General features: G+C 41.4%; 1 protein-coding gene across 2 annotated transcripts; it reads left to right on the top strand.

Annotated features, from left to right (window-relative positions):
• Positions 1 to 5,867: 5,867 nt before the first annotated feature.
• Positions 5,868 to 18,639, top strand: ABRACL (ABRA C-terminal like). Of its 2 annotated transcripts, none has more exons than XM_082731053.1 (3): positions 5,868 to 6,112; positions 11,799 to 11,865; positions 18,054 to 18,639. In XM_082731053.1, exons 2-3 carry the CDS (start codon positions 11,805 to 11,807, stop codon positions 18,236 to 18,238), a joined length of 246 nt encoding a protein of 81 aa, XP_082587179.1. In that variant the 5' UTR covers positions 5,868 to 6,112; positions 11,799 to 11,804; the 3' UTR covers positions 18,239 to 18,639. The 2 variants fall into 2 exon arrangements, with proteins under 2 accessions (XP_082587179.1, XP_082587178.1); XM_082731052.1 differs by lacking the exon at positions 5,868 to 6,112 and adding an exon at positions 6,326 to 6,430.
• Positions 18,640 to 26,279: the final 7,640 nt, after the last annotated feature.

Below are 26,279 nucleotides of genomic sequence, written 5' to 3'. Positions count from 1 at the left end.
TGAAAAACTAAAGTTCCTTGGAACTCCTTGGAGCAACTGCTGCTGCAAGATTTCTCTGGCTGCTGGCTTCCCAGGCTTGACCAGACCAGTGGTTCTCAACCTTGACTGCACATCAGAATCAGCTTGGGACCTTCAAACATTGATGTCACAGAGATTATGATTTAATGAGCTTAAGTAGGTCCTGGGCACTACTTCTTAAAGGTTGGTAAGTGATTCTAATGTGTAGCTAAGTTACTACCACTGTCATTCTCTGTGCCTTAACCTCTTTCACACCAGGCCTTGGTAACCCTCAGACAACACCTTGGATGTTTGGTCTAGAAATCACATTTCTCAGTGCCCACCTTGCCATCTGACATCACCGTGATCACTTCAGCTGCTGGTCTGGGTGCTCTTGGCACACAGCATTTAATCTTTTGTGACTCATTTCAATGATCTTGAAATTTTAACTCTCACCTGGCAACACAGACCATTTGGCCCAGGCTCAATAAAGGATAATGTAGTCTCTCTCTTCCTGGAGCTGCAACAAAGACTCAGGAAAAAGAAAGTGGAAGAACTGAAAACCAAATGAAAGAAATCTACAAGAGAAGGCTGAACTATGGATAGGGTGACCGGTTGTTCTAAATTGACTAGGGCTGTCCCAGATTTTACTTTTGATGCTGTCCTTTGATGCATAGACATTTCTCATTTTTATGAGATTCAGGTTATCTATTTTTCCTTTGTTTGCTTGTGCTTTAGGTGTTATATGTAAGAAAATGTTGCCTGATCCCAGTCATGACAATGTACACCTATGTGTTCTAAGAGATGTATAGTTGCCACTCCTACATTTATGTCTTTGATCCATTTTAAGTTTTGCATATTATATGAAAGAGGGATCCAAGTAATTATTTTCCTTATGGATTTCCAGTGGTCCAGTACCATTTGTTGAAAATACCATTCTCTCCCCATTGAATGGTCTTGGCACCCTTACAAAAAGAATCAATTGACCATACATGGATGAGTTTATTTCTGGACTGTAAATTCTATTCCATTTTCTATATATCTTAGTACCATTTACTGTACCTTTGTAGTAAGTTTTACATTACTTACTATCGGTTTGTAGCAAGCTTTCAAATCAGGGTACGTGAGTCCTCCAAATTTTTATCTTCTTTTTCAAGATTCTTTTGGCTCGATCAGCATGTTAAAAAAAAAGTTACAATTTTGATAGGGATTGCCTTCAATCTGTAAATCATTTGGGGAAATATTGCCATCTGTACATATTAAACCTTCCAATCTATGGATACAGGGTGGTTTTCTGTTTACTTAGATCTTCAAAATTTTTTCTCTCAACAATATTTTGTACAAGTGTACAAGTTTTGTGCTTTTTTAAACTTATTCCTAAGATTTTTATTCTTTTCACCTTACTATAAACAGAATTTATTTCTTAGTTTCATTTTCAGATTATTCATTGCTAGTATATAGAAACACAACTAAATGGGTGTCTTGGTGGCTCAGTTGATTAAGCCTCTGCCTTAGGCTCAGGTCATGATCTCAGGGTCCTGGGATGGAGCCCTGCGTCCTAGGGCTCCCTGCTCAGTGGGGAATCTGCTTGTCCCTCTTCCCCTCCCTCTTGCTCATGCTCTCTCTCTCTCTCGACCTCAAATAAGTAACTAAAATATTGTTTAAAAGGGAAAAAGAAAAATATCTTAAAAAAAGAAATACAACTGGTTTTTACATTGATATACCCTGTAACCCTGCTGAACTGGTTTATTGTCTCTAATAGCTTTTTTAGTGTTTTCTTTAGCAGACATTCTTGTCTTGTTCCTGATCATAGGAAACATGCTTTCAGCTTTTCACAATTAAGTATGATGCTAGCTATGAGTTTTTGTGGTTGCCCTTATTGCTACTAGGTTAAGAAAATTCTCTTCTTTTCCTAGTTTGTTGAGGGTTTCTATTGCAGAATAGTGCTGTGTCTTAGCAAATGCTTTTTTCCCATCTACTGAGTTGATTACATGGATTTCCCCCTCCATTCTATTAATATATTATAGTCTATTGATTATTTTCCATTTGTTGAGCCTATTTTGCATTCCTGGAATAAATCCTCCTTGATTATGATACATAGTCCTTTTCCATTACTTCTTGAGGGCACAAATTTTTACTTTTACTTTACTTTTACTTTTTTGTGTCACCCAAATCGCTCAAATAGTACCACAATTGGATCCCGAATTAATGCCCAAGACATGCAATCATCATTAATAATACTATCATCTTTAAAACTAACATGAGCACAATGTGATGACAATTTGAAATAGAATAATGGTCCAACTGAGAAATCTCACTTACAGAACGAGATAAAACTTAAAGACTCTTATTCATAGGGAACTTTTAAATTTTTGGATGTTGTTGAATAATCCATACATTCCTGGAATAGGCCTTGCTTGGTCAAGATCTTCTATTCTTTATATATTTTTAATTTTTTAAATGTTTAATGTTTTATTTTAGTGTTTTATTAAGAAAGAATACAGCCACAAGAGAAAAAAGAAATAGTGTCCAGCTTAGTGACTTCGCCAAATAAAAATCTGTTTAACCAGTGAGTAGATCAAGAAGCAGAGCATCATCACCACCCTGAAGGCCCCTGTCATGCCCTCTTTTAGTGACCCCACCACCCAGCAGAGATAACCACTACCCTAACTTTTAATACCACTGATTAGTTTTGCCTACTTTTAACACTTTATGTAAAAAGAGGATTAGTCAGGAGCATTTCACTCAATATCATGTTTATGAGGTTCATCTATATTGGTGCATGTAGTTACTGGTCGTGTCTTTTCCTTGGTGAATTATTTTCCAGCTTAAAATATACCACAATTTATTAACTATCCCAATGTTATTAGACATTTAGGTAGCTTTAGTTTAAAAATATTATGAATAGTGCTATTGTGACTATTTCTGTCATATCATTTGATGAATTTTTGTACCTTCTCTTGGGCATATACTCGGGTTAGAATTGCTATCCTCAAGATTTCTTACAAGTAGTGCTTTCTATTCATTACAATGGAGAAAACTGTGTTCTTAAAATGAATACCTCAATTTGTCATGAACTTTAAATATAATTATAATTTTTCTCATTCCAGGACCATGTAATTTCTTAAGTGAAATTATTAGCATATATGTCATGCTTTATTCTGGAATTGTCTATAGCTGCACTGACTAAAACAATAGCTCCTAGCCATATAAGGCTACTGAGTCCCTGAAATGTACTATAAGTGTAAAATACACTGTAGACTTCAAAGGCTTAATACAAAGCAAAGAATGTATAATATCTCATTAATAAGTTTTATAGGTGGTAATGACAGTATTTTGCATATACTGGGTTAGAATATATAATTAAAGTTAATTTCACATTTTTTAACATAGCTAATACAAAATTTTAAATTACATATGTGGCTCACAATTATATTTCTATTGGACAGTCCTGGTCTATATTTTGCAATTAAATAAATGGATAAAGATTGCCTTAATATTTCTTATTTATTTATTTATTTATTTGAGAGATGGACAGAGAGAAAGAGCAAGAGAGAGAGAGACAGAACACAAGCAGGGGAAGCAGAAGAGGAAGAAGCAGGCTCCCCACTGAGCAGGGAGCCCAAAGTGGGGCTCCATCACAGGACCCTGGGACCATGACCTGAACCGAAGGCAGATGCCCAATCAACCAGGTGCCCCCGTCTTAATATTTCATATGTACTTTACTTTTTCTTCTTCTTCTTTGTCTTCTTTTTCTTCTTCTTCTTTTTTTTTAAAGATTTTATTTACTTATTTATTTGACAGAGAAAGAGATTACAATTTGGCAGAGTGGCAGGCAGGTGGGGAAGCAGGCTCCCAGATGAGCAGAGAGCCCCATGCAGGCCTTGATCCCAGGACCATGAGATCATGACCAAGCCAAAGACAGAGGCTTAACCCACTGAGCCACCTAGGCGCCCTGAAAGTTCTTCTTGACAAAATCATGCTGTAGGCTACTTTATATGCTCCAATACTGACACATTGATGCTGGTATATCCTCGATATTTAATAAATACTTCTTAACTGTTTAATAAACTTATTTTTTTCTTTTTAAGTTAAATTTTTTGTTCTGTTTTTTAAGTTATATTTCTACATTGTTTAGCTACATGATGATAACAATCCTAAGAGAAGAAAAAATGGCAAATGTCTTTATAGAAACGGAAATAATAGGAATTACGTATGAATTGAAAATGGGTATAAATTGAAAATATGAATTGGCAAGTATTTTAATATTTTTAATCAAAAACAACTTTCTTGAATTATAATTCCTTATAGATGCACATGAAGTTTATGTTACACTTCGTGTAGCATATGTATAAAGACTATCCATTTTTATATGAATAGGGACTTTTCCTTGTTTAGGTGAAACATTTCCTTTTTGCCCACTATTAGAGTCCTGTGAAACAGTAATTACTTAATTGTAATGGGTAGCACACTACAGACTGATTTTTCATTTCACTGGATATTATCCAGATGAAGAAGTATGACCACGGCCACAGGCCGAAGAGCCAAGTCTTGCTTGGAGAACTGCTAAACAGGTTAATTTCTTAAATTATAATTTTGCATTATGTTGACTTTGAAAGATATTAAAGTGTGGCTTTTGAACTTTGTTTTTTAGTGAGAAAAAGACCCCAAAGGATCTCAGAGTCACCGTATACTTCATCTGATATGGGAAACATAAGCTGAATCAGAATCTTTTGGTGGTAGGGAACAGAGACCCATTCAAAGTGATGCCCAGAGTGGTAGGTGTTTACTATGAAAGGGTAACTAGAATACAGTTTGGAAAGTGGATGGATCCAGTGTGGCCTTCGGGACCTGGGTACTAATACCCCCCTGGGGAGCAGGGGTTTGTTGCTCTTATTTCCATCCCTGGGTCTCAGCTTCACTTAGAGTTTGCTTCTACCATTTCTGCGCCCCCCCACCTGCCCCCCACTTCATCCCAGGGGGTTTCTGCTTACTCCAGTGTTTTGCTTTCTGGAGGCCCATTTTCTCTACTCCAGCCTCAAGCTCTCTCAGCTTCAGCTTTTCTATGGCATAGCCCATTCTGTGCTCTCTTCTTTCAATTTCCAGGGGAGAATCCTATTGGCTTAATTATCAGCATCCCAGTTTGCTGTGAATTGCTTGTTCCAGGTCACCTTCTAGGATGATGGCCAGTTTATGGATTGTGTGCCCTTGGGTCACATGATCACCCTTAATCTAATCAGCTATCAGGGGGTGTGTGGTGCTTTTTTTGGTTATTTGTGCAACCTTCGCCTTAGGAATAGTTTGAGCCATTTCAGCAGAGCCTCAGTTTCCTTTTTAAAGGGATTCTGGGTATAGCAAGCATCTCTCTTCTTTCTCTCTTTGGCGTGCGAGTAAAACACACTGAGTAAAATAACAGTGACTAAAATAAAGGAAGTATAAATAGCTCTATTGAACTATGCAGTTAAATGTAGGAAATAATGAATGAAGAAGAGAAGAAAGTTATGTTCACTCAGGATCAAGAACTAGCATTGTCCAAGTAAAATTTCTTTGCAATAGAACAAGTTGGTTTTTAAGAGCGCTTCCCCCCCCCCCCCGCCCCAAATCAGACTGTGCCATTTCGTAGTTTTACGGAGACCCCTGCTCCTGGCATACAGAACCAAGGTCACGTTCCTTCTAGACCCCAGCAGTCATCACATTGGGGGCGCTTCATTTCTAACGTTAGGAGATCCTGGCAGGAAATCTATGGCCAGGATCAGAGGCGGGGGTTGGGGATCATCGGCACCGAGTGGCGCAGGGCAAAGGTGGCAGTTATCGAAGTTCGAGTCCTGTTCCTAGAAGCCTCGGGCGTCCTGCCACCTGCCTGGAGTCGGCCCGCTTCCCGGGCGTCTCCTCCGCTGAGTTTCCTCCTCATAGGCCTGTCCCTGAGAGCGTGGGCGGCCCCTTCCTCGAGCGCTTAAACTCTTACCTCCCACCCCCCTCCTCCACACCAGCCTTTCTTTTCTGCCTCAGTCACTTCCTTCCTCAGCCTCTTCCTCCTCGGTGTGTTGAAGCAGATAACCGGGTCCGGACCGCCGCTGCCCCAGCTTTCCCGAGGAAAAGAGAAAGAGGCGGATAGGTGAGTGGGTCTCTCGGGAAGGTGACAGGCAGGTGTAAAGGACGGACGGAGGTGTCCAGTGGAGGGCAGGCGGACGGGCGATCGGGGGCTGCGGGTGGGGAGATGGGGCCGGGAGGCGCCGAGGCGCGTGGAGATTGCTACTGGAATTGGGCTGAGACCCCGCGCTGGGGGCCAGGTGGGCGCGCCCTCACGCCCCCGCGTCTCCCGCGGACTTCCGCATCGGCTCACGTGACATTGTGCCGGCCCGGGGCGACCGGGAAGCCGGCGGCGAGGCGAAGGTTTCCTCTGCGGTGCGGCTCGGCGGCTTTGCCCTTGCAGGTGGCGCGGGGGCGCGTTCTGCACTGCCCGGCGGGGAAGGGATCGGCGCGAGGGGCGAGGCTTCCCCGGGAGACTGCGGTGGCCCCCGCACTGGAGAGCCTGCGGCGCGGGCGGTGGGGTGCGGCACCCTACGCTCCAGATCGTGGAGGTGGAGGGTGGGGGTGGTGAGAGACTCTAGGGGTTCGGGAAGCCCCGGGATCAGTCCATTTCCGTCTCCCGGTTGGGGTGCTGGCTTTCGCAGCTCGCTGGGGCGCACCGGCCACTGGGGAGCGCGGGCGGGCGGCGCTGGCGCGGGACCCGCGGAGACAAAGGCTTCTGGGACGCGGCCCTTTCTTCGGGGGCAGCCCCGGAGCCAGCCATGCGGCCTCGGCGCCCCCAGTCCTGCGCTCCCTAACCCTGCACTGGTGCGGGTGGTGACCATGTGGTGGCCTGCAAGGGGCAGGAGCTTGGGACCCCTTCCGGGCCAGCTCCCAAACTTGGAGCAGGGATGACCAAATATGGAGCGTGTGCGCGCCTGCGGGCAGGCAGGAAGGAACCCAAGTCATCCCTTGACCCACACCAGCTGCTAGTCAGAGAGATTGCAAGGACAGCTGAGAAACGTGGCCAGCCCCAGGGCGTGGGTGCGGCGCAGGCTGCTGATTCCCAGGCGTCCCCACTCCAGCAGGCTTTATTCCTCGAACGTTCGAAAATCTCCATGTATCGCCTCTAAACTTAAACAAAACGAAACAAAAACTATAAAAAGGCCCTAAAATATATTCTTAAGTGTGTATTGATGGTGGAGCATTTCGGGATATGGCCCAATTCCCTGACATTCCGCTTTCTTTGTGATTCCCACGCACAATGCCTAATTAGATCCTGACACAGTTAGAGGACCCGACGAGCATTTGCCACCGCCTTGTCTTGAGCTCCCACTGAAAATCTTTCTTCCCCTTAGACTTGCTCTAGGGAAGGCCTCTTTCCATTGTTCTTCATCTTGCTGCTTATTCTGGTCCCAGCCTTCTGTATTTTGTACAATGTCATGGGCCTTAAGGATTGTGTAACAACAATGAGTATTGCCCTGCTTTGTCCCCGCTAAATAATAAAATGAATAAATAAATCATGCCAAATTATGTGTGCTAGCAGTAGTTCCTAAGTCTGTTGTTTTCCTACTTGCATGGGTCTGGGCTGGGAGCCTTTCTTGCTTTGTAACTGTTCTGCCTTGGTGTGTACTTAGCATGTAATATTCCATACAAACACAACTCACTATTATATTTAGCACACTTTGCATAATGACTGGGAAGAAGATGAGGAAGAGGAAAAGAAAAAAATAGAATGATGTAAAACAGCATTTAATTGTGAGTTCTCTGACCCAGTTTCATTATCCATAAATGGGTGTTTTAAAATATTTTATTTTAAATATTTTATTTATTTATTTGGCAGAGAGGGAGAGCATAAGTGAGGGGAGCAGCAGAGGGAGAGGGAGAAGATGCCAGGGGCTTCATGCCAGGACCCTGGGATCATGACCTGAGCTGAGGGCAGATGCTTAACCCAATGAGGCACCCAGATGACTCCCCCTTTTAAGATTTTTATTTATACATTTGAGAGAGTGCAGGTGGGAGTGGGTGCTGGTGCAGAGGTAGGGGAGCTGAGGGAGAAGCAGACTCCTTGCTGAGCAGGGAGCCCAATGTGGGACTCAATCCCAGGATCTTGGGATCATGACCCGAGCCAAAGGCAGATGCTTAACCAACTGAGCCACCCAGTGTCCCCTGTAAAATGTATTTAAATAATGCATACTTTGCAAGGTTTCTTAGGATTAACACAGATAAGGAGTCTTGTGTGTAACTAATTATAAAGATGCTGGTTGCCTTCTTTCTTTAAATTGGATCTGCCTATATCTGCTTAATATTATGCAGGTTTTCACACTACTTAATAGTGGCGTTTCCTCTTTGAGTGTCATTATTAAAGGAGAGCTAGGTCTGAAGTGTGCTGCTGATTTGGGGGAGGCAGTTTTAAAGAGATAAATGTTCAGAGTTGGAGAATAACAGAAAACCTGAGAATTGGAGAGGACCATAATCCCCTTGGACATTTCATTCTCCCTTCCATTTAGGCTAATTTCCTCACTGGCCCTCACAGATCTATACTACTTGCATCAGTGTTGTCAGTAACAGCTACAAACTTTATTCATTCCTAGACAGTTTTGATTGTTAGGAAATTCCTTTCTTATATGGCTCCCAAATCTGTCTATTACATCTATCTATCCTACCTGATACAGCAGCATGAAACAATGCTACCACATAAATACATAAAAGAAGCTTTAATTTAAAGAAAATAGTTGCAGGTCCTCTCTAGACTGACTTTATGGCTCAAGATTCCTTAGAGTAGAGGAAACAGAAACTCAATCAAACCAGCACAAGCAAAACCAGAAAAGACTGATTGGTTCATGCAACCGGAAAGGCCAGGGTCGTATATAGACACAATCATTGTAACATGGCTGGGCTTTTCTTAGTGTTAACTTCATTCCTGAAAGGCTCTTTTCACATGGTCATAGTTTACATTAGGAACTCTAAACTGACATCTTAGAACCTAATAGGAAAATGTTGTTTTACTGATCTGGCAAAGTCTGAGGGTTGAACCTCGTTGTTTAGGATGGGATCACAGACCTTATGCCCCAAATCAATTATTCTGGCTCTGACCTACTCCTGGAATTTAGGGTGAGGCTCTACTGAAATCCATTGGTTTAGAACAGGAAGGAAAAGACTGGACCCAAACAAAAATTAGACTTCTTGAGCCAGAGTGGGGAATGGAGCTAGGTAAGTAAAAATGTCACCTGTCCATCACACTAACATCTATAGGGTTTTTTTTCTACTATTATTTTCATGATTTATCTTTCTGTTGTGCCTTCTGATTATATTTTAACTTTTTAGCATCTCTCAAATTATCTCAAATTGAATATAATGTTATGGATGTAATTTGACCAACACAAAGCTCTCAATATTTGGAAACTAATTTTTGATACTGATTTTTATGTAGATGCATTGACCCAAGATTTTGCATCTTACTGTAATAAAGATTTTTTTTTTTTTTTGGTGGAAAAGGTAGTTTTATTAAAGCACGGAAATAGGACCCATAGGCAGAAAGAGCTATTGCCACAATAAACACTTCTTAAATTATAATATTTGCACAAATAACATAGCAGATAGTAAGGGTGCTTTCAATTAGGAACTGATGGAAAACCTGGGGTACCGGTCAGTATCACATAAACTTGGATTTCATTCTTCTTTTTCAAGGTTACTGGGAATTAGTTACAATCTGTCTGGATACAATTGTTTCTTCCAAATCATCACTCGAAAGTAAACAATTCATACAACCCCACTTTTTTAGTCCCTTATTTGTTTGGGAAACAGACCCAAATTGACGCATATTCTTCTGTCAGTCGCTCATACTTTCTGACTCTCCTGTTCCATTTTCCCTGAGTTACTGCCTTTATAAGGAAACTCTCTACCGCCTTTACTTCTTTGACCCTGTGTGGCTGGCATTCTCTCCTCCACATCCACCTGCTCTTTCCCTATTTCTTGCTCCCCCTTCCTTTCTGTAGGTGTTTGCCCCGTTACCTCCCTTTTCTGTCTCTGAACACTCTTGCTCCAAATCAGCAACTTTGTGGTGACAGTTTCCACAGACAGAGTTTCATCCCCCTCCATGCTCTTGCCCTTTCAGCTTGAAACCAGTATTTTTTTTTAAAGATTTTATTTATTTATTTGACAGACAGAGATCACAAGTAGGCAGAGAGGCAGGCAGAGGCGGGGTGGGGTGGGGTGGGGTGGGGGGAGAGAAGCAGGCTCCCCACTGAGCAGAAAGCCGGATGTGGGGCTTGATCCCAGGACTCTGGGATCATGATCTGAGCCAAGGCAGAGGCTTTAATCCACTGAGACACCCAGGTGTCCCTGAAACCAGTATTTATTGAGCCTGTGCTCTTGGTGCCAGATGTCACCCAGCAGTAAACATTATAGTCAGATTCCTGCGTCGAAGGTCTTTACCATCTCATGGTGAAAGCCGAGAAACTGGTAGTTCCAGCCAAGTGCAATGGAGAGAGTGCACAGTGGTATGGGGGAGGGCTCCTCCCCCAGGGTTTCAGGGCAGGCTTCCTGGAGGAAGTCGCATCTAAGTTGGAACTGGATGTGTGGGAGTTAGATGCAAGAAAGAGGAATAGCACTAACCTGGGTCAAAAACTCAGGATGTGTGAAGGTTGGAGGTAGGAGAGCCTGGGGTGTTTGAGGAACAAAAAGAAAGTCCATGGAGCTGCAGCTCTGAGCTCAAGGGAGTAGGGTGGAGGCGGCTACGACAGTGTGCGGAACCCAGGCTGGAGAGGACCTAGAGAACCAAGGTAGGTCTCATAGCTCCTGTTAGTCCTGGACTCCTCCCCATTGGAGATGACTGGTCCTTACCCCTAGCTCTCTCCACTGCAGTCAGGCTGTACTGGGCACTGCCCAGGGAAGGATGCCCTCCCCTGTGTGTGACCCATGGGCATCATGGTGCTAACCTGACAGAATTCAGGTTGCCCTGTATTGGTCTTCTTTCCCCACCAGACCGCAGGCTCTGGGAAAGTTGGTACTCCAGCTTCTAGCTAGTTGCCTCAGGTGTGCTGTGATTTTTCTCCCTTGCTTTTGTGCTTTTGCATGCAGTCTTCCCCGCTCATAGAGCACTCTTTGCCAACTCTACCTGTCCACTTGTCTCCAACTGTCTACTTGTCCACTTGACCTCTACAAAATCTTCAGTGGCTTCCTCCTTTATGCTCCCATAACGCCTTGGATCCACCACTCAGAGGATGCTGTCACATTGCCATTATTCATTCTAGGTCTTTCTCTGCTTCTGGACAGTGAGTTTTGGGTGCAGAGCAGAGCATCCTGAGGATGGGCTCAGAGGTTAGTAGTGGGTGCTGCCTTCTCCTAAGTATCCTGTGTAGAATAAGAGTAGGGTCAGCACAAAGGGGCAATTATAAAGACAGAATTGGAAATGGAGGTGTTCTGGTGTCCTGTACATCACAAAAGTATTTTTAGGAAGAGGGATGTGGTAAATTAACAATGACAAATGCAACATGGGGGGGTACGTGGGTGGCTCAATTGGTTAAGTGGCTGCCTTTGGCTCAGGTCATGATTTCAGGGTCCTGGGATCGAGCCCTGTGTCAGGCTCCCTGCTCAGTGGGGAGCCTGCTTCTCCCTCTCCCTCTGCCTCTCTCCCTGCTTGTTCTCTCTCACTCTGTCTCTCTGTCAAATAAATAAATAAAATCTTAAGAAAAAGAAAAAAGAAAGAAAGAAATGGCCCTTGAATTTAGCAAGATGTGCTTAATGGGATATAGAAATGGTAATAATATAGCATTTTTTTTCTCCCTTAGGCCACAATGAATGTGGATCACGAAATTAATCTCTTAGTGGAGGAAATTCATCGTCTGGGTTCAAAAAGTAAGTATTCTAACACAGCCACGGTATTCTGAGTTTATCTCAGAGCAGGTAGGAACAGATTTTTTGGTAGAAGCCTATGAAGGGGTCACCCAGGACCTCATGACATAGTTACCACAGCTCTGCCCTCAGCTGGGGAGGGATTTCTGGAGACAAAGCCTTTGGGGTATTGTGATTCTGATGCAAGGAATGGTTGAGATATTCCATCAACCCTTGAATGGAAAGAAAATTGCTATGCTTCTTTAGTCTGGCTGCATTGAAATCTGGCGATTGAATTGTGTTCAAATTTTTTTTTTTTAAAGATTTTATTTATTTATTTGACAGACAGATCACAAGTAGGCAGAGAGGCAGGCAGAGAGAGAGGAAGGGAAGCAGACTTCCCGCTGAGCAGAAAGCCCGATGTGGGACTCGATCCCAGGACCCTGAGATCATGACCTGAGCTAAAGGCAGAGGCTTAACCCACTGAGCCACCCAGGCACCCCTTGTGTTCAAATTTTTATGTCACACTATTAAAATTTATTTTTTTTGCTCTATCTTTTTTTATTTTCTATTTTTTTTTTTTAGATTATTTGTTTCGTTATTTGGAAGAGAGATGGAGAAAAAGCACAAGTAGACAGAATGGCAGGCAAAGGGAAAGGAAGAAGCAGGCTCTCTGCTGTGCAGGGAGCCCAACATAGGGCTTGATCCCAGGACTTTGGAATCATGACCTGCACCAAAGGCAAATGTTTATTTTCTGCTTTATCTTGCCACTGTCTTACGAACTTCCAAATTACTAAGGACTCAGATACAGATTATACTAAATTGTCTTTATTTTCTCCAAATTCTTGAGTTTTGTATAACCAGATATTTATGTACATGTAACTAAAAGAACCCTTTACATAGTTTTTTTTTAAAGATTTTTTTTTAAGACTTTATTTGTTTATTTGACACAGAGAGAGAGCGAGAGAGCGAGAGAGCGTGCACAAATAGGCAGAGCAGCAGGCAGAGGAAGAGGGAGAAGCAGGCTCTCCACTCAATTCCAGGACTCTGGGATCATGACCTGAGCTAAAGGCAGGTGCTTAACTGACTGAGCCACCCAGGTGTCTCTGATTTATTTTAGAGAGAGGGGAGAGAGAGAGCTTATAAGCTGGGGGCGGGGCAGAAGAAGAAGAAGAGGGAGAAAATCTCAAGCCAACTTCCCACTGAGCACAGAGCTGGATTCGGACTTGACCCATGACCCTGAGATCATGACCTACAACAAAATCACGAGTCAGACACTCAACTGAGAGGCACACAGTAAGAACTTGTATGGCCGAAGTCAAGAAGTATATTGCCTGTGTTCTCCTCTAGGATTTTGATGGTTTCCTGTCTCATATTTAGGTCTTTCATCCATTTTGAATTTATTTTAGGCATGTTGTAAGAATCTGGTCCAGTTTCATTCTACATTTGTTTTTTTAATCAGCTTCGTCTTCAGCAACATAGAAGCAGCTACCTTGAAATTAGTGCCATGTGAAATTGGCACTAAGTTGTAATTAAAGTAACTATTATGTTTGTAGTTTTAGGTATTTGTGCATATCAGATAAGATATACTGGAGTGAAGGAAAATTCTGAAAATTGTAAGAGCAATAGACATATTCAGCAACAACTAAGATAATGGAACTCAAAGTTTTAAAATTACATCATATAAAAAATTAAATAAAATTATATCATTTTAAGTGAAAAACAGCTTTAAAAAGTACCTTGTTAGAGTTGTTTTTTCATTATAGCTTGTGAATTTTCTCACTTATAACTCAGTCTGCTTTTGAATCACAAATCACTTGAAAGAAGACCAACTTGGAAAATTCCATTGAACAATTCGTATCAAATGTCCTCTGTACTAATTCTCCATTGTTGTTGCAAATCTTTTCTTTTTCTTTTCTTTTTTTTTTTTTTTTTAAGATTTTATGTATTTGAAAGAGAGAGAGAGAGAAAGAGGGAGAGCACGAGCACAGCAGGGAGAGGTAGAGAGATAGGGAGAGGGAGAGGGAGAAGCAGACTCCCCACTGAGCAGAGAGCCTGATGCAGGACTTGATCCCTGGACCCTGGGATCATGACCTGAGCCAGAGGCAGACACCCTACTGACAGGGCCACCCAAGTGCCCTGTGAAACTTATTTTCAATAGTGAAAGAAACCCGTGTTCCTCATTTCTACTTTTCCAGCTTTCCACCTCTGTGAGGTCATGTTGCTCTTGGGAGTACTAGTGTTTAGATTATTAAAGATATTATGGATATATTTTTGAGTGATTTGTAGGATTTTCTTCTCTCCTCCATCTGTCTCCATGTTAGCCAAGTGTTTATTGGTCAGCTTCAATTGCATTTAAAATTCTGACCTTTACCCTAGAACAGTTATTATTCTAGTAGGGCAGGCTGAACCTGCATTTAAAATTAGCAGCTTTACAAACTAGAAGACTACACGGTAATTATCACATTTCTGTAAGGATGAAATGTTTTGAACTTTGCAGCTTCCCTAAGCCTCCCTTATTTACCTGTTCCTGGAAATGAATGACTTCTTGAGCTGGAAAGCATCTATGGAGATAAGTTATCTCTGAACAGGTTATGGTTAATTATGTAAGTTGTGTCTGGGATAATTTTGACTAAATTAGCATTTAGGAGAATCATTTTTAGACTAAATATAATGTATTAGGTGAATCTGGAAATGGACAAATTTAGTTTTATTTATTTCTTTTTCTTTTTCTCTAGATTTTTACTTTAATTCTAGTTAGTTAACCTATTTATCTATTTCTTTTAAAATGAAATTGTTTAAAGTCTTTCATTTTTCATCCACTGGAAAAAAGTTAAGTGGATAAAGATTATTTGGAGATTTAAATTCTTTCATTGAACAAATATTTCTTGAGTGCTGTTTTTGTGCTCAAGTGCTGGCCATGTGAAAATAAACAAAATTCCATCTCAGCCCCTTTGGGCCTCTCTAGGTAGCGGGAAGACAGACAAATGAGCTGGAAGCACGTATGGGGAACTGGTTAGGAGCATGGGCTCTGGAGTCAGATTCTCTGGGAATGAATCCCAGCTCCCCTACCACTTACCGTGTGACCTTGGGCATATCAGTAACCATTTTTATGCCTTGGTTTCCTTATTTGGCTAATAATATTCTAGTTCAATGATTCAAAGACACTTTTTACCCCAAACTTTAACATCTCTAAAATAAGAATGCATCTTATAATCCATGTTGTGCTGTAGTTAAATTGGCAGTTTAAGTGGAACATGAAATAATGGTGCTTCTTGCAATGAATTTCCTTGCCTTCCATGAAATAAGGAGTAAGGGAGTTTTAATTACTATAAAATGCATTGACTAGTTCTAGGAGCAGAGTAAGGACTCAATACATATCAATACATATTAGCTCTTATTACTATAATTGCTGGTGAGTGCTTTGATATATGCTTAGTCGTATAAGAAGTTACTGACATGACTGAGGTAATCACAGAGTACCCCTCAGAAGAAGTGACATTTGAGCCCATTCTTGATAAAAAAGACCTAGCTGGAGAAAGGGCTCTGGGATGCTGGGCAGAGGGCTCCACATGGGCAAAACTGCCAGGGCAGGATCTATCATGTCACCTTGGGTACTAGCAAGTCATTGATTTTTGACTGGATCAAGAGGTGCATAGAGCGATATGGCAGGAGACCAGGCAAGAAAGAGTGCAAGGGTCAAGGATGAAGGGTCTTATCTGGAACGCCAAAGGCATTTGAAGGTGGTAGGGAGCCCCTGAAAGATTAGAGTAGGAGAGTATCCATCAGGGGTACGTGGCTGGCTTAGTGTGTGGAGCATGTGACTCTTGATCTGAGGGTTTTGAGTTCAAGCTCCACCGTGGGGGTAGAGTTTATTAAAAAAAAAAAAAATGAGCATCAAACAGATTTGCATCTTAAAGGTTTCTTTCACAGATTGTATTCTGCACCAATATGGAGGATGTATTGGGGACAAAAATGCAGAAAGGGAGGCTGGAGAGGAAGTCTTGCAGTTATCTGCATGAGAATCAATTCTGGCCTGAACCAAGAAATTAATCGTCCATGGAGAAGAGGCTAGAGCAACAGAAGATACAAAGGAAGTAGAATCACTTATGAGATTGAGGAGTGAGTGGGCAGAGCTCCCAAGATTACATCCAGGTTTCTGCCTTTAAAAAATGTAACCTGGGGGTGTCTGGGTGGCTCAGTCTCTTGAGCATCCAGCTCTTGGTTTCCGCTCAGGTCATGATCTCATGGCTCGTGGGATCAAGCCCCATTTCTGCCTCCGTACTCAGCAGGGAATCTGCTTGAAGATTCTTTCCCTAGGCGCCCCCCCCCCCAACTCTCTCTCTCAAATTAAAATAAATCTTTTTTTAAAAATGAAAAGCTCCATGTTTCACTCCCCTTCAAAGCCAGCACCGGTGCTGCCTCCTTCAGGAAGTCTTCCCTTCCCGTTCTAGCCCAGAGTCCTCCTGCCCTTCTCCAAACTGCAGGATGTCCTATGTTGGCTACTTACTGGACATCCAGTCACATACTCCTTTGTCCTGTTTCTTTACTTATTATGTGTGTATTTCTTATTTCCCCGTGGGAACTGAAGCCATTTCTTTGAAAGCTAGAAAGTGATTCTCTACTTCCTCTACTTGCCTCCAGTGCCCAGCATAGTCGGAGCACACTAAGTCTCAGGTTAGAAGTTCTAGCAGGGGATCATGGGAACTCAAGAAGCCCTGGCCAAGGAACAGTCCCACTCACTGGATGGCCATGTCCTTGGGAGCGGGCACAGCTATTGGAGGGGAGAATGTGGAGCGATGCTGAAGGAAGGGAGTCAGAAGGTTAGCCAGGTAGATCAAGGGAATCAACCAACAACAGGGAAGTGTTTCATAGTATTCTTATCTACAGGTTTCCAGTTGATGGATTTTTAATCAAAGATTCACCTTTCATTTATTTCATTTTTTTAAAAAAAGACTTTTTTTTTTAGAGCTGTTTCAGAATACAATAAGATTGAGAGGAAAGTACAGAGATTTCCTGTATTCCTGCTATTTCCACACATGCATAGCCTCCCCCATTATCAACACCCCCCAGCAGAATTCCACATTGGTTATAATTGATCATCTACATGTATATATCATCAACTACAGTTCATAGTTTATGGTTCACTCTTAATGTTGTATGTTCTATGGGTTTAGATCAATGTTTATGACATGTGTCCATCATTATAGTATACCGAGTATACTCACTGATCTAAAAATCCTCTGTGCTCTGCCTGTTCATCTCTCCCCTGCCCCAACCCCTGAAATCTGCTGATCTTTTTATTTAGTTTTGTCTTTTTTCATAGTTTTGCTTTTCCCAGAATGTCCTATAGTTGGAATCATACAGCATATAACCTTTTCAGATTGCCTTCTTTCTATTAGTAGTACATATTTAAGGTTCCACCATATCTTTTCATGGCTTGATGGTTCATTTCTTTTTAGGGTTTACCTTAATTTTTAACATCTATATTAAAAACTGGTCTCCAAACTGGATAATCTAGAGATCTGGTAAATACAGATATCTTCATTTTTAAGGTCACCAGTCCTACCCTGGGTCTCTGAGTGTGTTTAGAATACACTTAGAGAAATGCTGCTCCTGACCCAAACTTTCTCTCTCTCTTTTTTAATTGATTCAGCAACACCACAATTAAACATGTAGGGGCACCTGGATGGCTCAGTCAGTTAAGTGTCTGACTCTTGGTTTCAGCTCAGGACATAATCTCAGGGTCCTGGGATCAAGGCGCACTTCTTTGGCCTCTGCTCTCAGTGGGGAGCCTGCTGAAGGGGTCTCTGTCTCCCTCTCCCCTAACTCATGCGCTCGCATGCGCATAGTACATGGACACACACACTCTTTCACTCCAATAAATAAGTAAATCTTTTTTTTTTTTTAATCAAAATGTAAACAGAGGGAAATTGGTCCACAGTAGTAACACTGTAACACATTCACTTTTTGTAAGTCAGTTTTGGTTCTTCTAGTCTTTGTCCAGATGATCCTAAGGCTAGGAGGTGTGCAAATACGTTGTATTTATTTCTTCACTTTTGCATCTGGCAAGAGATGGCATTGAATTTATGAGTGTGAACTGTAAAATTGTCATCTTGGTTTACACATAGTTAGATGTTTTTTGATTAAGTAAATCTGCCGTATATGGGGTAAGACTTTGCATTGGCTAACATTGTATTTGCTCAAATTAGATGCTGATGGGAAGTTAAGTGTGAAATTTGGGGTCCTCTTCCGAGACGACAAATGTGCCAACCTCTTTGAAGCACTGGTGGGAACTCTCAAAGCTGCAAAACGAAGAAAGATTGTTACGTACCCAGGAGAGCTACTTTTGCAAGGTGTTCATGATGATGTAGACATTATATTGCTACAGGATTAACGTGGTTTTGCATATCTTTGCTTATTGTTATTTTTTGTTTCCAGTAAACTGGAAAATTAAGTGAAAGGACAAACATGAGCATACTTAATGTATTTTTATAGGACTTTGTAAACAAAAGGAGACTCTTATTTTAAAGGTCTGTCCTTTTTTATACCTTGAAAGAAAATTTATGCATTACACTGTAAAATAAACAAAACCCATTATTTTTTCTCAGGAATCTGATTGGAAAAATGTTGGCATTGAGGCTTTTTTGGTGGGGGTACAAGGGTGTTTCATAAATCCTTCTTAGACAATTTCTACAGACATTTGACATTCCATAAAAGCAAGAGGCAAAACTGAAGACCAGCTCTCACAGGAATATTGTAATGTTTATGTAATAAAAATATGTAACTATGTTAAAACTGTCTGATTGCCTTATTTGGTCACTTAAGATTTATGAGCCTCTTAGAAGTTTTTGTGTTGAGTTTAGATAACTGCAATAAAAGTTATCATAATTTGAAGAAAAATTTCCTTAAAACTACAGAATTTTTGAAGTAGGGATGTGTTATGATTGGGCCCTGTAACAAATTATTTAGTGTCTGTTATGTGCTTACCACTGAGTTAGGGGACATGCCAAAAGAAAGAAAACCTAAAAATTTCACTCTCTAATGAGATTAGTTGGGTCCACCTGAAACACTACAGAAATGTCTATAAAAGCCTGTTGAAGCCTCTGGTACAGAATCAAAAATGATACAGAATCTCAAGGAAGGTAAAATCGGTGAAAACCATTCGAGTTGGAAAAGGTATCCTAGAAGAGTTAGGATCTGCATGATTGCAGTTGATTATTCATCGACGAGAAAGATGGGATGGACAAGGGTGAAGGCTCCGGCAAGGTAAAGCAAGGGAACACGGATCAGCAAGTCTCGCTCTTGTGAAAGGTCAGATATCAGATTGACTAGACTGTTAGGGAGAGAGGTGATTCAGGTTGGATAAGTAAGGTAGAACCTGGGAAACCGTGGAGAGGAGTGTGAACAGAAATTGGAGCAGGGAAGCTGCTTGATGAAAGTGATGTTTTGTGAAGGTGACTCTGGCCCTGGTGACTAGGGAAGATTTTGGAGAGCAAAGATGCTGTCAGACAAGCCAGCTAAAACACTGCTCGGAATCCATGGGGGTGGGGATCATGGAAAAGCAGAGGGAAGATGGACTCCCAAGTGCGTTTTTAAAGAAGCTGAAACTCTCATCAATGCACTTTCAATTGTGACAAGACCCCAGTTCCAACTAGATTAAACAGCAGTAGTATTCACCAGTACCTCATAGTCATTGTTAATATTTATTGAGCATTTGCTGTGCTGATCCTCATCCAATCCTGTAAGATAGGTATTAATATTATCTCCCATTCTATAGATGAGGCAAGAGTTACACAGAGACGTTAAATAGCTTGCCCAAGTTCACCTAGCTAGAAATGGGCAAGTCAGAATCATCTAACCAGCAAGTACCAGGATGGGATGAACTTCAGGCATGGCTGGCCCTAGGGTTTCAAACAATATCAAACTCTCTGGCTTTTTGTATAGGTACTGATGCCTTCTTTGGTTTGGTCTCATTCTCTTTCGACTTTATTAATTCTTTTTAAAGATTTTATCTATTTATTTGACAAAGAGAGCGAGAGACCAGAAGCAGGGGGAGTAGCAGAAGGAAAGGAAGAAGCGGACTCTCTGCTGAACAGGGAGAGTGATGTGGGGCTCTATCCCAGGACCCTGGGATCATGACCTGAGCCGAAGGCAGATGCTTAACCATCCGAGCCACCCAGGTGCTCCCATTTCTACTTTAAATAGGTTTCTGCATATAGCCAGGAGGATGCCTGCTTGAGTTGCAAATTCACATACTTCTAGATTACCATCCCTAGTAGAAAGAGAATTTGTTATGCCTAACTATGAATTCTGGAAAAGGAGCTCTGGCCCCACCTGCAGCATAAACCTACCCCTTTGAACAATAACATTTGCCATAGGAATAAGGTACGATGGATGACTTGACAAGCCTAGATCACAAGTTTGTTTTCAAGTGAGGATGTGGTAGGTGCTATGCTTTACAACCTCACCTCAAGTAGGAGAGGGGTAGTTCCCTGGGGGGGAAAAAAAAGGATGCTGGGTATACAGGAGGAACATAAGTTCACTACAAATACAAGTGACCTTCTGAAGGATGAATTCTTGAACTGCATGGCAGAAAATAAAAGATAAAGGAGAAGGTTTGGCTAAAAGCCACATCAGATGGGGGATCAGTGACTGAGAATAATTTGTTACCAGAGACAGAAATTGGATGGAACAGGTCTTAGAGTTTCATATGGGCTTGGGGAACTTGAAGTGGGTAGTGTGGGAATGTGTATAGTAAGCAAGTGAGGATTTGGTTCTGGAACTTGGGGGAGGTTCAGGAGTATAAACAGGCTTCAGAGGGGTGCCTGAGTGGCTCAGCGGGTTGAGCATCTGCCTTTGGCTCGGGTCATGATCCCAAGGTCCTGGGCTCGAGTCCTGCATCCATCTCCTTGCTCATCAGGGAGCTTGCTTCTCCCTCTGCCTGCTCTGCCTGCCATCCCCCTGCTTGTACTCTCTCTGACAAATAAATAAAATCTTTTTTAAAAAGTTAAAAAAATAAACAGGCTTGAGAATTATGGTTCAAGATTGATTTCATCTCAATTTTGGTATGTACAGATAACCATAATTCTGCCTTTATGATGATCATTAACTTGACATTTTTATTACCAGGCACTTGGAAAAGACCTATAATCTACAGGATTTGTAAGAGCCTAGGGTAAGAAACTGAAGCAAGCCTCAGAGGAAAGCAATTGGGGAAACTCTGGCCCAACAGAGGTTTGTGGAGAGGAGGCTGCCCTCACAGAATTAAAGACTTGCTTAAAAAATCTGCATAAGTGAGTTGAGCTAGTCACTCAATCTGTCCTTTTGTTCAGCATCTTCTTGGTCTATATCAAATGAAGTTTCAAAGTTGCAAACGATAATGATGGAGAATTTGGTACATTTCCCAGAAAAGATATATCTGTATGATTGTTTAGTCATTTTGAGAATATTGACACCATAGCATTCTTATCTGCTGCTGAGATCCGTGATAGTTTTACATGTTTTCCTATAGATTTGAGATGGTCAGTTCCTTTGTAATGACTTCATATTTGGATAGTTCTCTCTTACTTGGATCATGGCCTTAAAAGTTAAAAACAATTAATTTGATTTCTTTAAGCCAGTTTCACGGTGAAAATAATCTTTCTTAATCATAAACTACATTCCAGTTGTCTCAGTAATGGGTGTCATTGGCTATAGGTGGGTGGGGGTTGGAAATTATGAACAGCTGTATACGAGCGTTTCTTCATGCAACAAAAATGTATAGCATCTACTTTTTCCAAGTCACTATGCTAGGCATTAGGGATTATTAAAGCAAAGCAAAATAAGAATAAGTAAAATTTGATTCTAGTCTTCAAAGAGAAGCAAATGATTTGCAAAATATAGATAAAATATAGAAGCAGCTTTGGGTAGATGATTACAGGAGACAAGCATACTAATGATGAATTGTTCCAGGGGGAGACTGGGATGAAGTGAAGTTTGTCTTAAAGCAGCAGAATGATTGAGAAGGTCTTTCCTGGTGGAGTGGTTACAAAGGGAAAGAAAGGCAAGTAGCTTAAGGTGAGGAAGGAAAGGAATATTGTGAATGAGGCTAGAAAAGAAGGTTGGGGCATTATTCTGAATTCAAGACAGAGGAAACAATTCTAAGTGTATGTCTTAAAAATGGTGAATTATAAAGAACTCTAAAAAAATCTTATATAAAATAATGTGACTTTAATTATGAAGTGACTTTAACTTGTAAGTTCCCTAAGCGTGTTATTTTGTATATCATGATTGTAGAAAACAATCTATAATTATAGTTTATCATCTTTACAGAGAGTGTCTGTTAATTGAAGAAGTGATGAAAATAACCACTTTTGCATACTCAAATTTCCTTAATTTCCCATTGTAAGAAATCCAAGCACCCCTTGTGTCCTGGAGAGATGGTTTGAAAATACGTCACAGAACGGTTGACTTGAGGAATTTGTCGTAATTGAACAGCAACATCCAAGATTTCCCTGGGGTCTGAGCTGCTTCCTCTGGTTCCAGACAATAAGAAGAGAAAAGCCTATGGACTGACAGACAAAATACAAACATATGTGATGGGAAAGGAAGAAGCTCACTTTATTGTGTGGCATGTGGTATTGGACTCATTAATTTATTGCTTCATATATCTAGACAAAGTCAAGAGAGAGACATGTATCTTTAATTTATTTATAATCAAATAGTCTTAGAGTTTCCCCTTTCTTAACAAAGGATATAAATAACTCTTCAAAGAAAACACTCCTCAGAAGACTTTTTTTGATGAGATATCAAAAAGGACCATATTTTTCCTGAAGATGAGTCCATATGACAACCCCTTTCTTGTGGTTTTTGTTTAAGTCTACAGCCTCAAAAAAAAAGGTTTCTCTAAAAAAAAAAGAAGAAGAAGAAAAATCCCCCCCCCCCCGTCCCCCGCATAGGTCTCTTTTTCTTTTCGTGAGAATCAGGGAGAATTTAGTGAGTGTTTTAGTGAGACATATTTTTTTTGGTGAGAAGTAATGGGGACAAACTTAGCTAGTTAACAGGGATTAACTATCAGGATTTATACTGAACAATTAGGACGATAAAATTATTCACTGAAATCCAAGAGAGTGAAGTGAGCCATGGTGGGGGTTTCTGGAGATGAGGGACTCCTAAGGCAGAATAGCTTCTGTAGTTTTTCAGCGTCTCAGTGCTCCAGAGATTTGTATTCCATAGATCGGGATGGACCCAAGCATTTCCATGAGGAAGCATCTCCCCAGAGGGATTCCGATAGGCAGCTCTCAGGAAGAATCCCTCCTGGGCTGCCTTCCAGCTCCCTTGTTAATACCACTCAGCTGTGTTCACAGAGCCCCTTTCCATTTGCTTCTCCTCCTGCTTCCAATTAGCTTCCTCATCCTCTGTCTTTTCTCTAATTCATAGCTTCTACTTAACTTTTACTATGCTCCCTCATTACTTTGACTTACTAGTGTCTGTTCTTGCCTCTAGCTGTCTCACGGGCTGTGTGTCTGGTTGTGTAAATTAAAATGCTTAATAGGATGAGTCTGACTAGCTCAGTTTGCCCTCAGCTGTCAGGACTTTTTGTGCCAGTCTACCCCATAGATCATTGGCCAACTCAGAAATTGATTTGGTCAGCTGTACTTGCCTGGGCCAATCAGTTATGACTAGGTCGACAGGGAGCAAGGGTGGCGGGCATATAGTTCAGAGCGGCTGCTTATAACAAGTCTGGGCATCGAGCTTCCTAAGATGTGCCTGGGGATCTGGGAGGCAATGTGATTCCGTTCTAACAATTTCTTCAGAGATTCTCTGTGATTTATGATAGACTGTGAAGACAGTACTTTTCAATTTGGAGGATATGGCCACCCCTTTTAGGCATAAAAATATTTCCTATACACATTGGTTGTTCTTTTAGAGTCCATGATTAAGAACATACATAATACAGGGGTGCCTGTCTGGCTCAGTCAGTTGAAGGTCTGCTTTGGCTCAGGTCATAATCCCGGAGTCCTGAGATCAAGCCCCAAAATCAGGCTCTCTGCTCAGTGGAGACCCTGCTTCTCCTCCCCTCACCCAGCTCATGTATGCTCATGTACTCTCTCTTTTTCTCTCAAATAAATGAATAAAATCTAAAAAAAAAAAAGAAAGAAAGAAAATACTTAATACAAAACATACAAAATACAAAAAACTACTAGGACTTCAGCCAAAGTTTTAAGAGTTTGTATGTTATTAATCGTAAGAGTAGTGCTTACACTTTAAAGATAATAGTACGTTTATTATGTATATAAGGCCTATCAATTATCTACAGAAAATGCTTGGTGCCGGTATGGTTTCCTGGACTCCATGAACTAGCTCTGTGGCTTCTTATAGGTGTTCTGCTCACAGATTAGGAATGATTTTGTGTACAATAGCATTATATCAGGAAAGCCTGTATTTGAGCCTCAGGGTTCACTACTCACTAACTTCATTTCTCAGAGTTAGTGGTGGTTCTACATTTCCACCTCTTGAACCTTGGCAGGCTTGTGACTATTTCAACAAGTAGAAAGCAGTGGGAGTAAGGCCAGTAATTCCTGGGGGTTGGTCATAGATGGCCAAAGAGCAACTACCTGGCACATACAACGCAGAATTCACAGGGAGGCAGGGCTTCAGGGATACCTTGATCAAGCAAATCAGTGATGTCCCCAAGATCCTGTTTTGTTTTATTTCTTTCTGTTTCTCCATTCTGACTTCTGTGATATCAGTTTTATTGATTTCATTCTACATCTTTCCTCTAGTCAAAAAAAAAAAAAAAGTGCCAATAAATCCTGGGGTGACATGGCCCTTTATTTTTTAAAAGATTTATTTATTTATTTGAGGGGGGAGGGGGGGAGATAGAGCCCCAAGCAGACTCCATGGGAGTCTGGTATCCCACATCCCTGAGGTCATGACCTGAGCTGAAACCAAGAGAGAAGCTCAACTGTGCCACCCAGGCACCTCTATTTATTTATTTGAGAGAGAGAAAGAGAGAGAGAGAGCGAGAGAGAGAGAGAGAGCACATGCCCGTGGGAATGCATGCTCCAATGGGGAGAAGGGCAGAGGGAGAGAAACTCAGGCAGACTCTGCTGAGCTCCAAGCCCTGTGGAGGTAGAGGTTTGAGGGGAGAGCTTGATCTCACAACCCTCATGATCTGAGCAGAAATCAAAAGTTGGATTCTCAACAGACTGAGCCACCCAGGCACCTCTCCAATTCTTTTTTTGAAGGATAGCATCCTGCTCCTGTTTCGTTTCTCATCTCTCTAAGGATATTAATTGTGGTTTCATTGATGTTTTCTTCTCCTTTCTCTATGGTCTCTTTCAACTGAGGTCCTTTTTCAATTTGTTTGTATCTCTAGTTTTGTGTATTTTTCCTGGAATATTCCCTCAAACAGCTTAGAATTCTTTAATAATTAATAATTTAGATTCTATTAATATTCCAGGAGGCTTTGGAACAATGGGCAGTTTTTACCAACTTATACTAGTGAGATTTGCTATATGGTAATCAGATGTCAGGTAAGTTTTTACTGTAAAAATCCCAAATATCAATGTTGTAGGGTTCCCCTCCCCCAACACACACCTGAAGCCATCTTCTCCTGAGAAGAATTCACCTATTTTCTACCTGGATGTGCCTCATAGACACCAGCATTCTGGGAAAAGAGTAAGGGAATAGGTTGATGGTCCAGCTCTTTAATCGGTAAATTTTATTGATTCTTCAGTTTTCAGTTCTGCTCTCTGCCATGTCTGGGGTTCTCTGGTATGGAGATACTTCCTTTCCATTTTCTCAGAGACCTTGGTCTCTATATATTGCAGAGGATGGCCAGTTTTCTGGGTTTGTGGAAAAGGTCTACCTGCTCACTGTGTAGATGATCCATTGCTCTCCCTAATTTCAATTACATATTTCATTTCCACCTTAAAGGTTCCCAGGAGAACCATCTTCAGAGCCTTTCGAGGGCTCTCTGGAGGTGGCTTGGCTCAATTTCTCCTGGTATCCCTATCCATAGGTGCTTAGGTGGCAGCTTTCTCAAATCTAGTATCATTCTTCCATCTGGTTTCCAAACTCCAAAGATTATTAATGTTGCTCATCAGGTATCATATCCTCTCACATTTTCTTTGTCCTTGTGAATTTGGGGCTTTTTCTACTTATTTGTTGCAGTTAAGAAGAGTAAGAGAATATTTAAAAATTAATCAATTTACTATATTTAACTGGAAAATCTCTCCCTTTTTCTTATTCCTAAAGTGTTTTCTCTAATCTTTTTTTGCTCTGAGACTCTCAGATCTAAAATGTAGGAAACCCAGAGTTCATTTTTAGCTCCACTTTGTCAACAGCTGTGTTGGAGGTCACTGTCATGCCAATTTTCTAGCATATAATACGTCTGCAGCCTTCTCAAGGCAAGCTTTCCCTGATTCTTGCTATGTCTGAATCCTTCAGCT

The sequence above is a fragment of the Mustela nivalis genome, assembly GCF_964662115.1.
Source record: "Mustela nivalis genome assembly, chromosome: 5".
NCBI classification, from domain to species: domain Eukaryota; kingdom Metazoa; phylum Chordata; class Mammalia; order Carnivora; family Mustelidae; genus Mustela; species Mustela nivalis.
Note: the sequence above shows the minus strand (reverse complement) of the source record. Positions and strands in the feature narration are given on the sequence as shown.

Bases quoted from the DNA above. Each gene is read 5' to 3' on its own strand.
- ABRACL (XM_082731053.1), top strand. From the start codon at position 11,805: ATGAATGTGGATCACGAAATTAATCTCTTAGTGGAGGAAATTCATCGT. The intron at 11,866-18,053 runs GTAAGTATTCTA...TGCTCAAATTAG, and splicing joins TCATCGTCTGGGTTCAAAAA to ATGCTGATGGGAAGTTAAGT.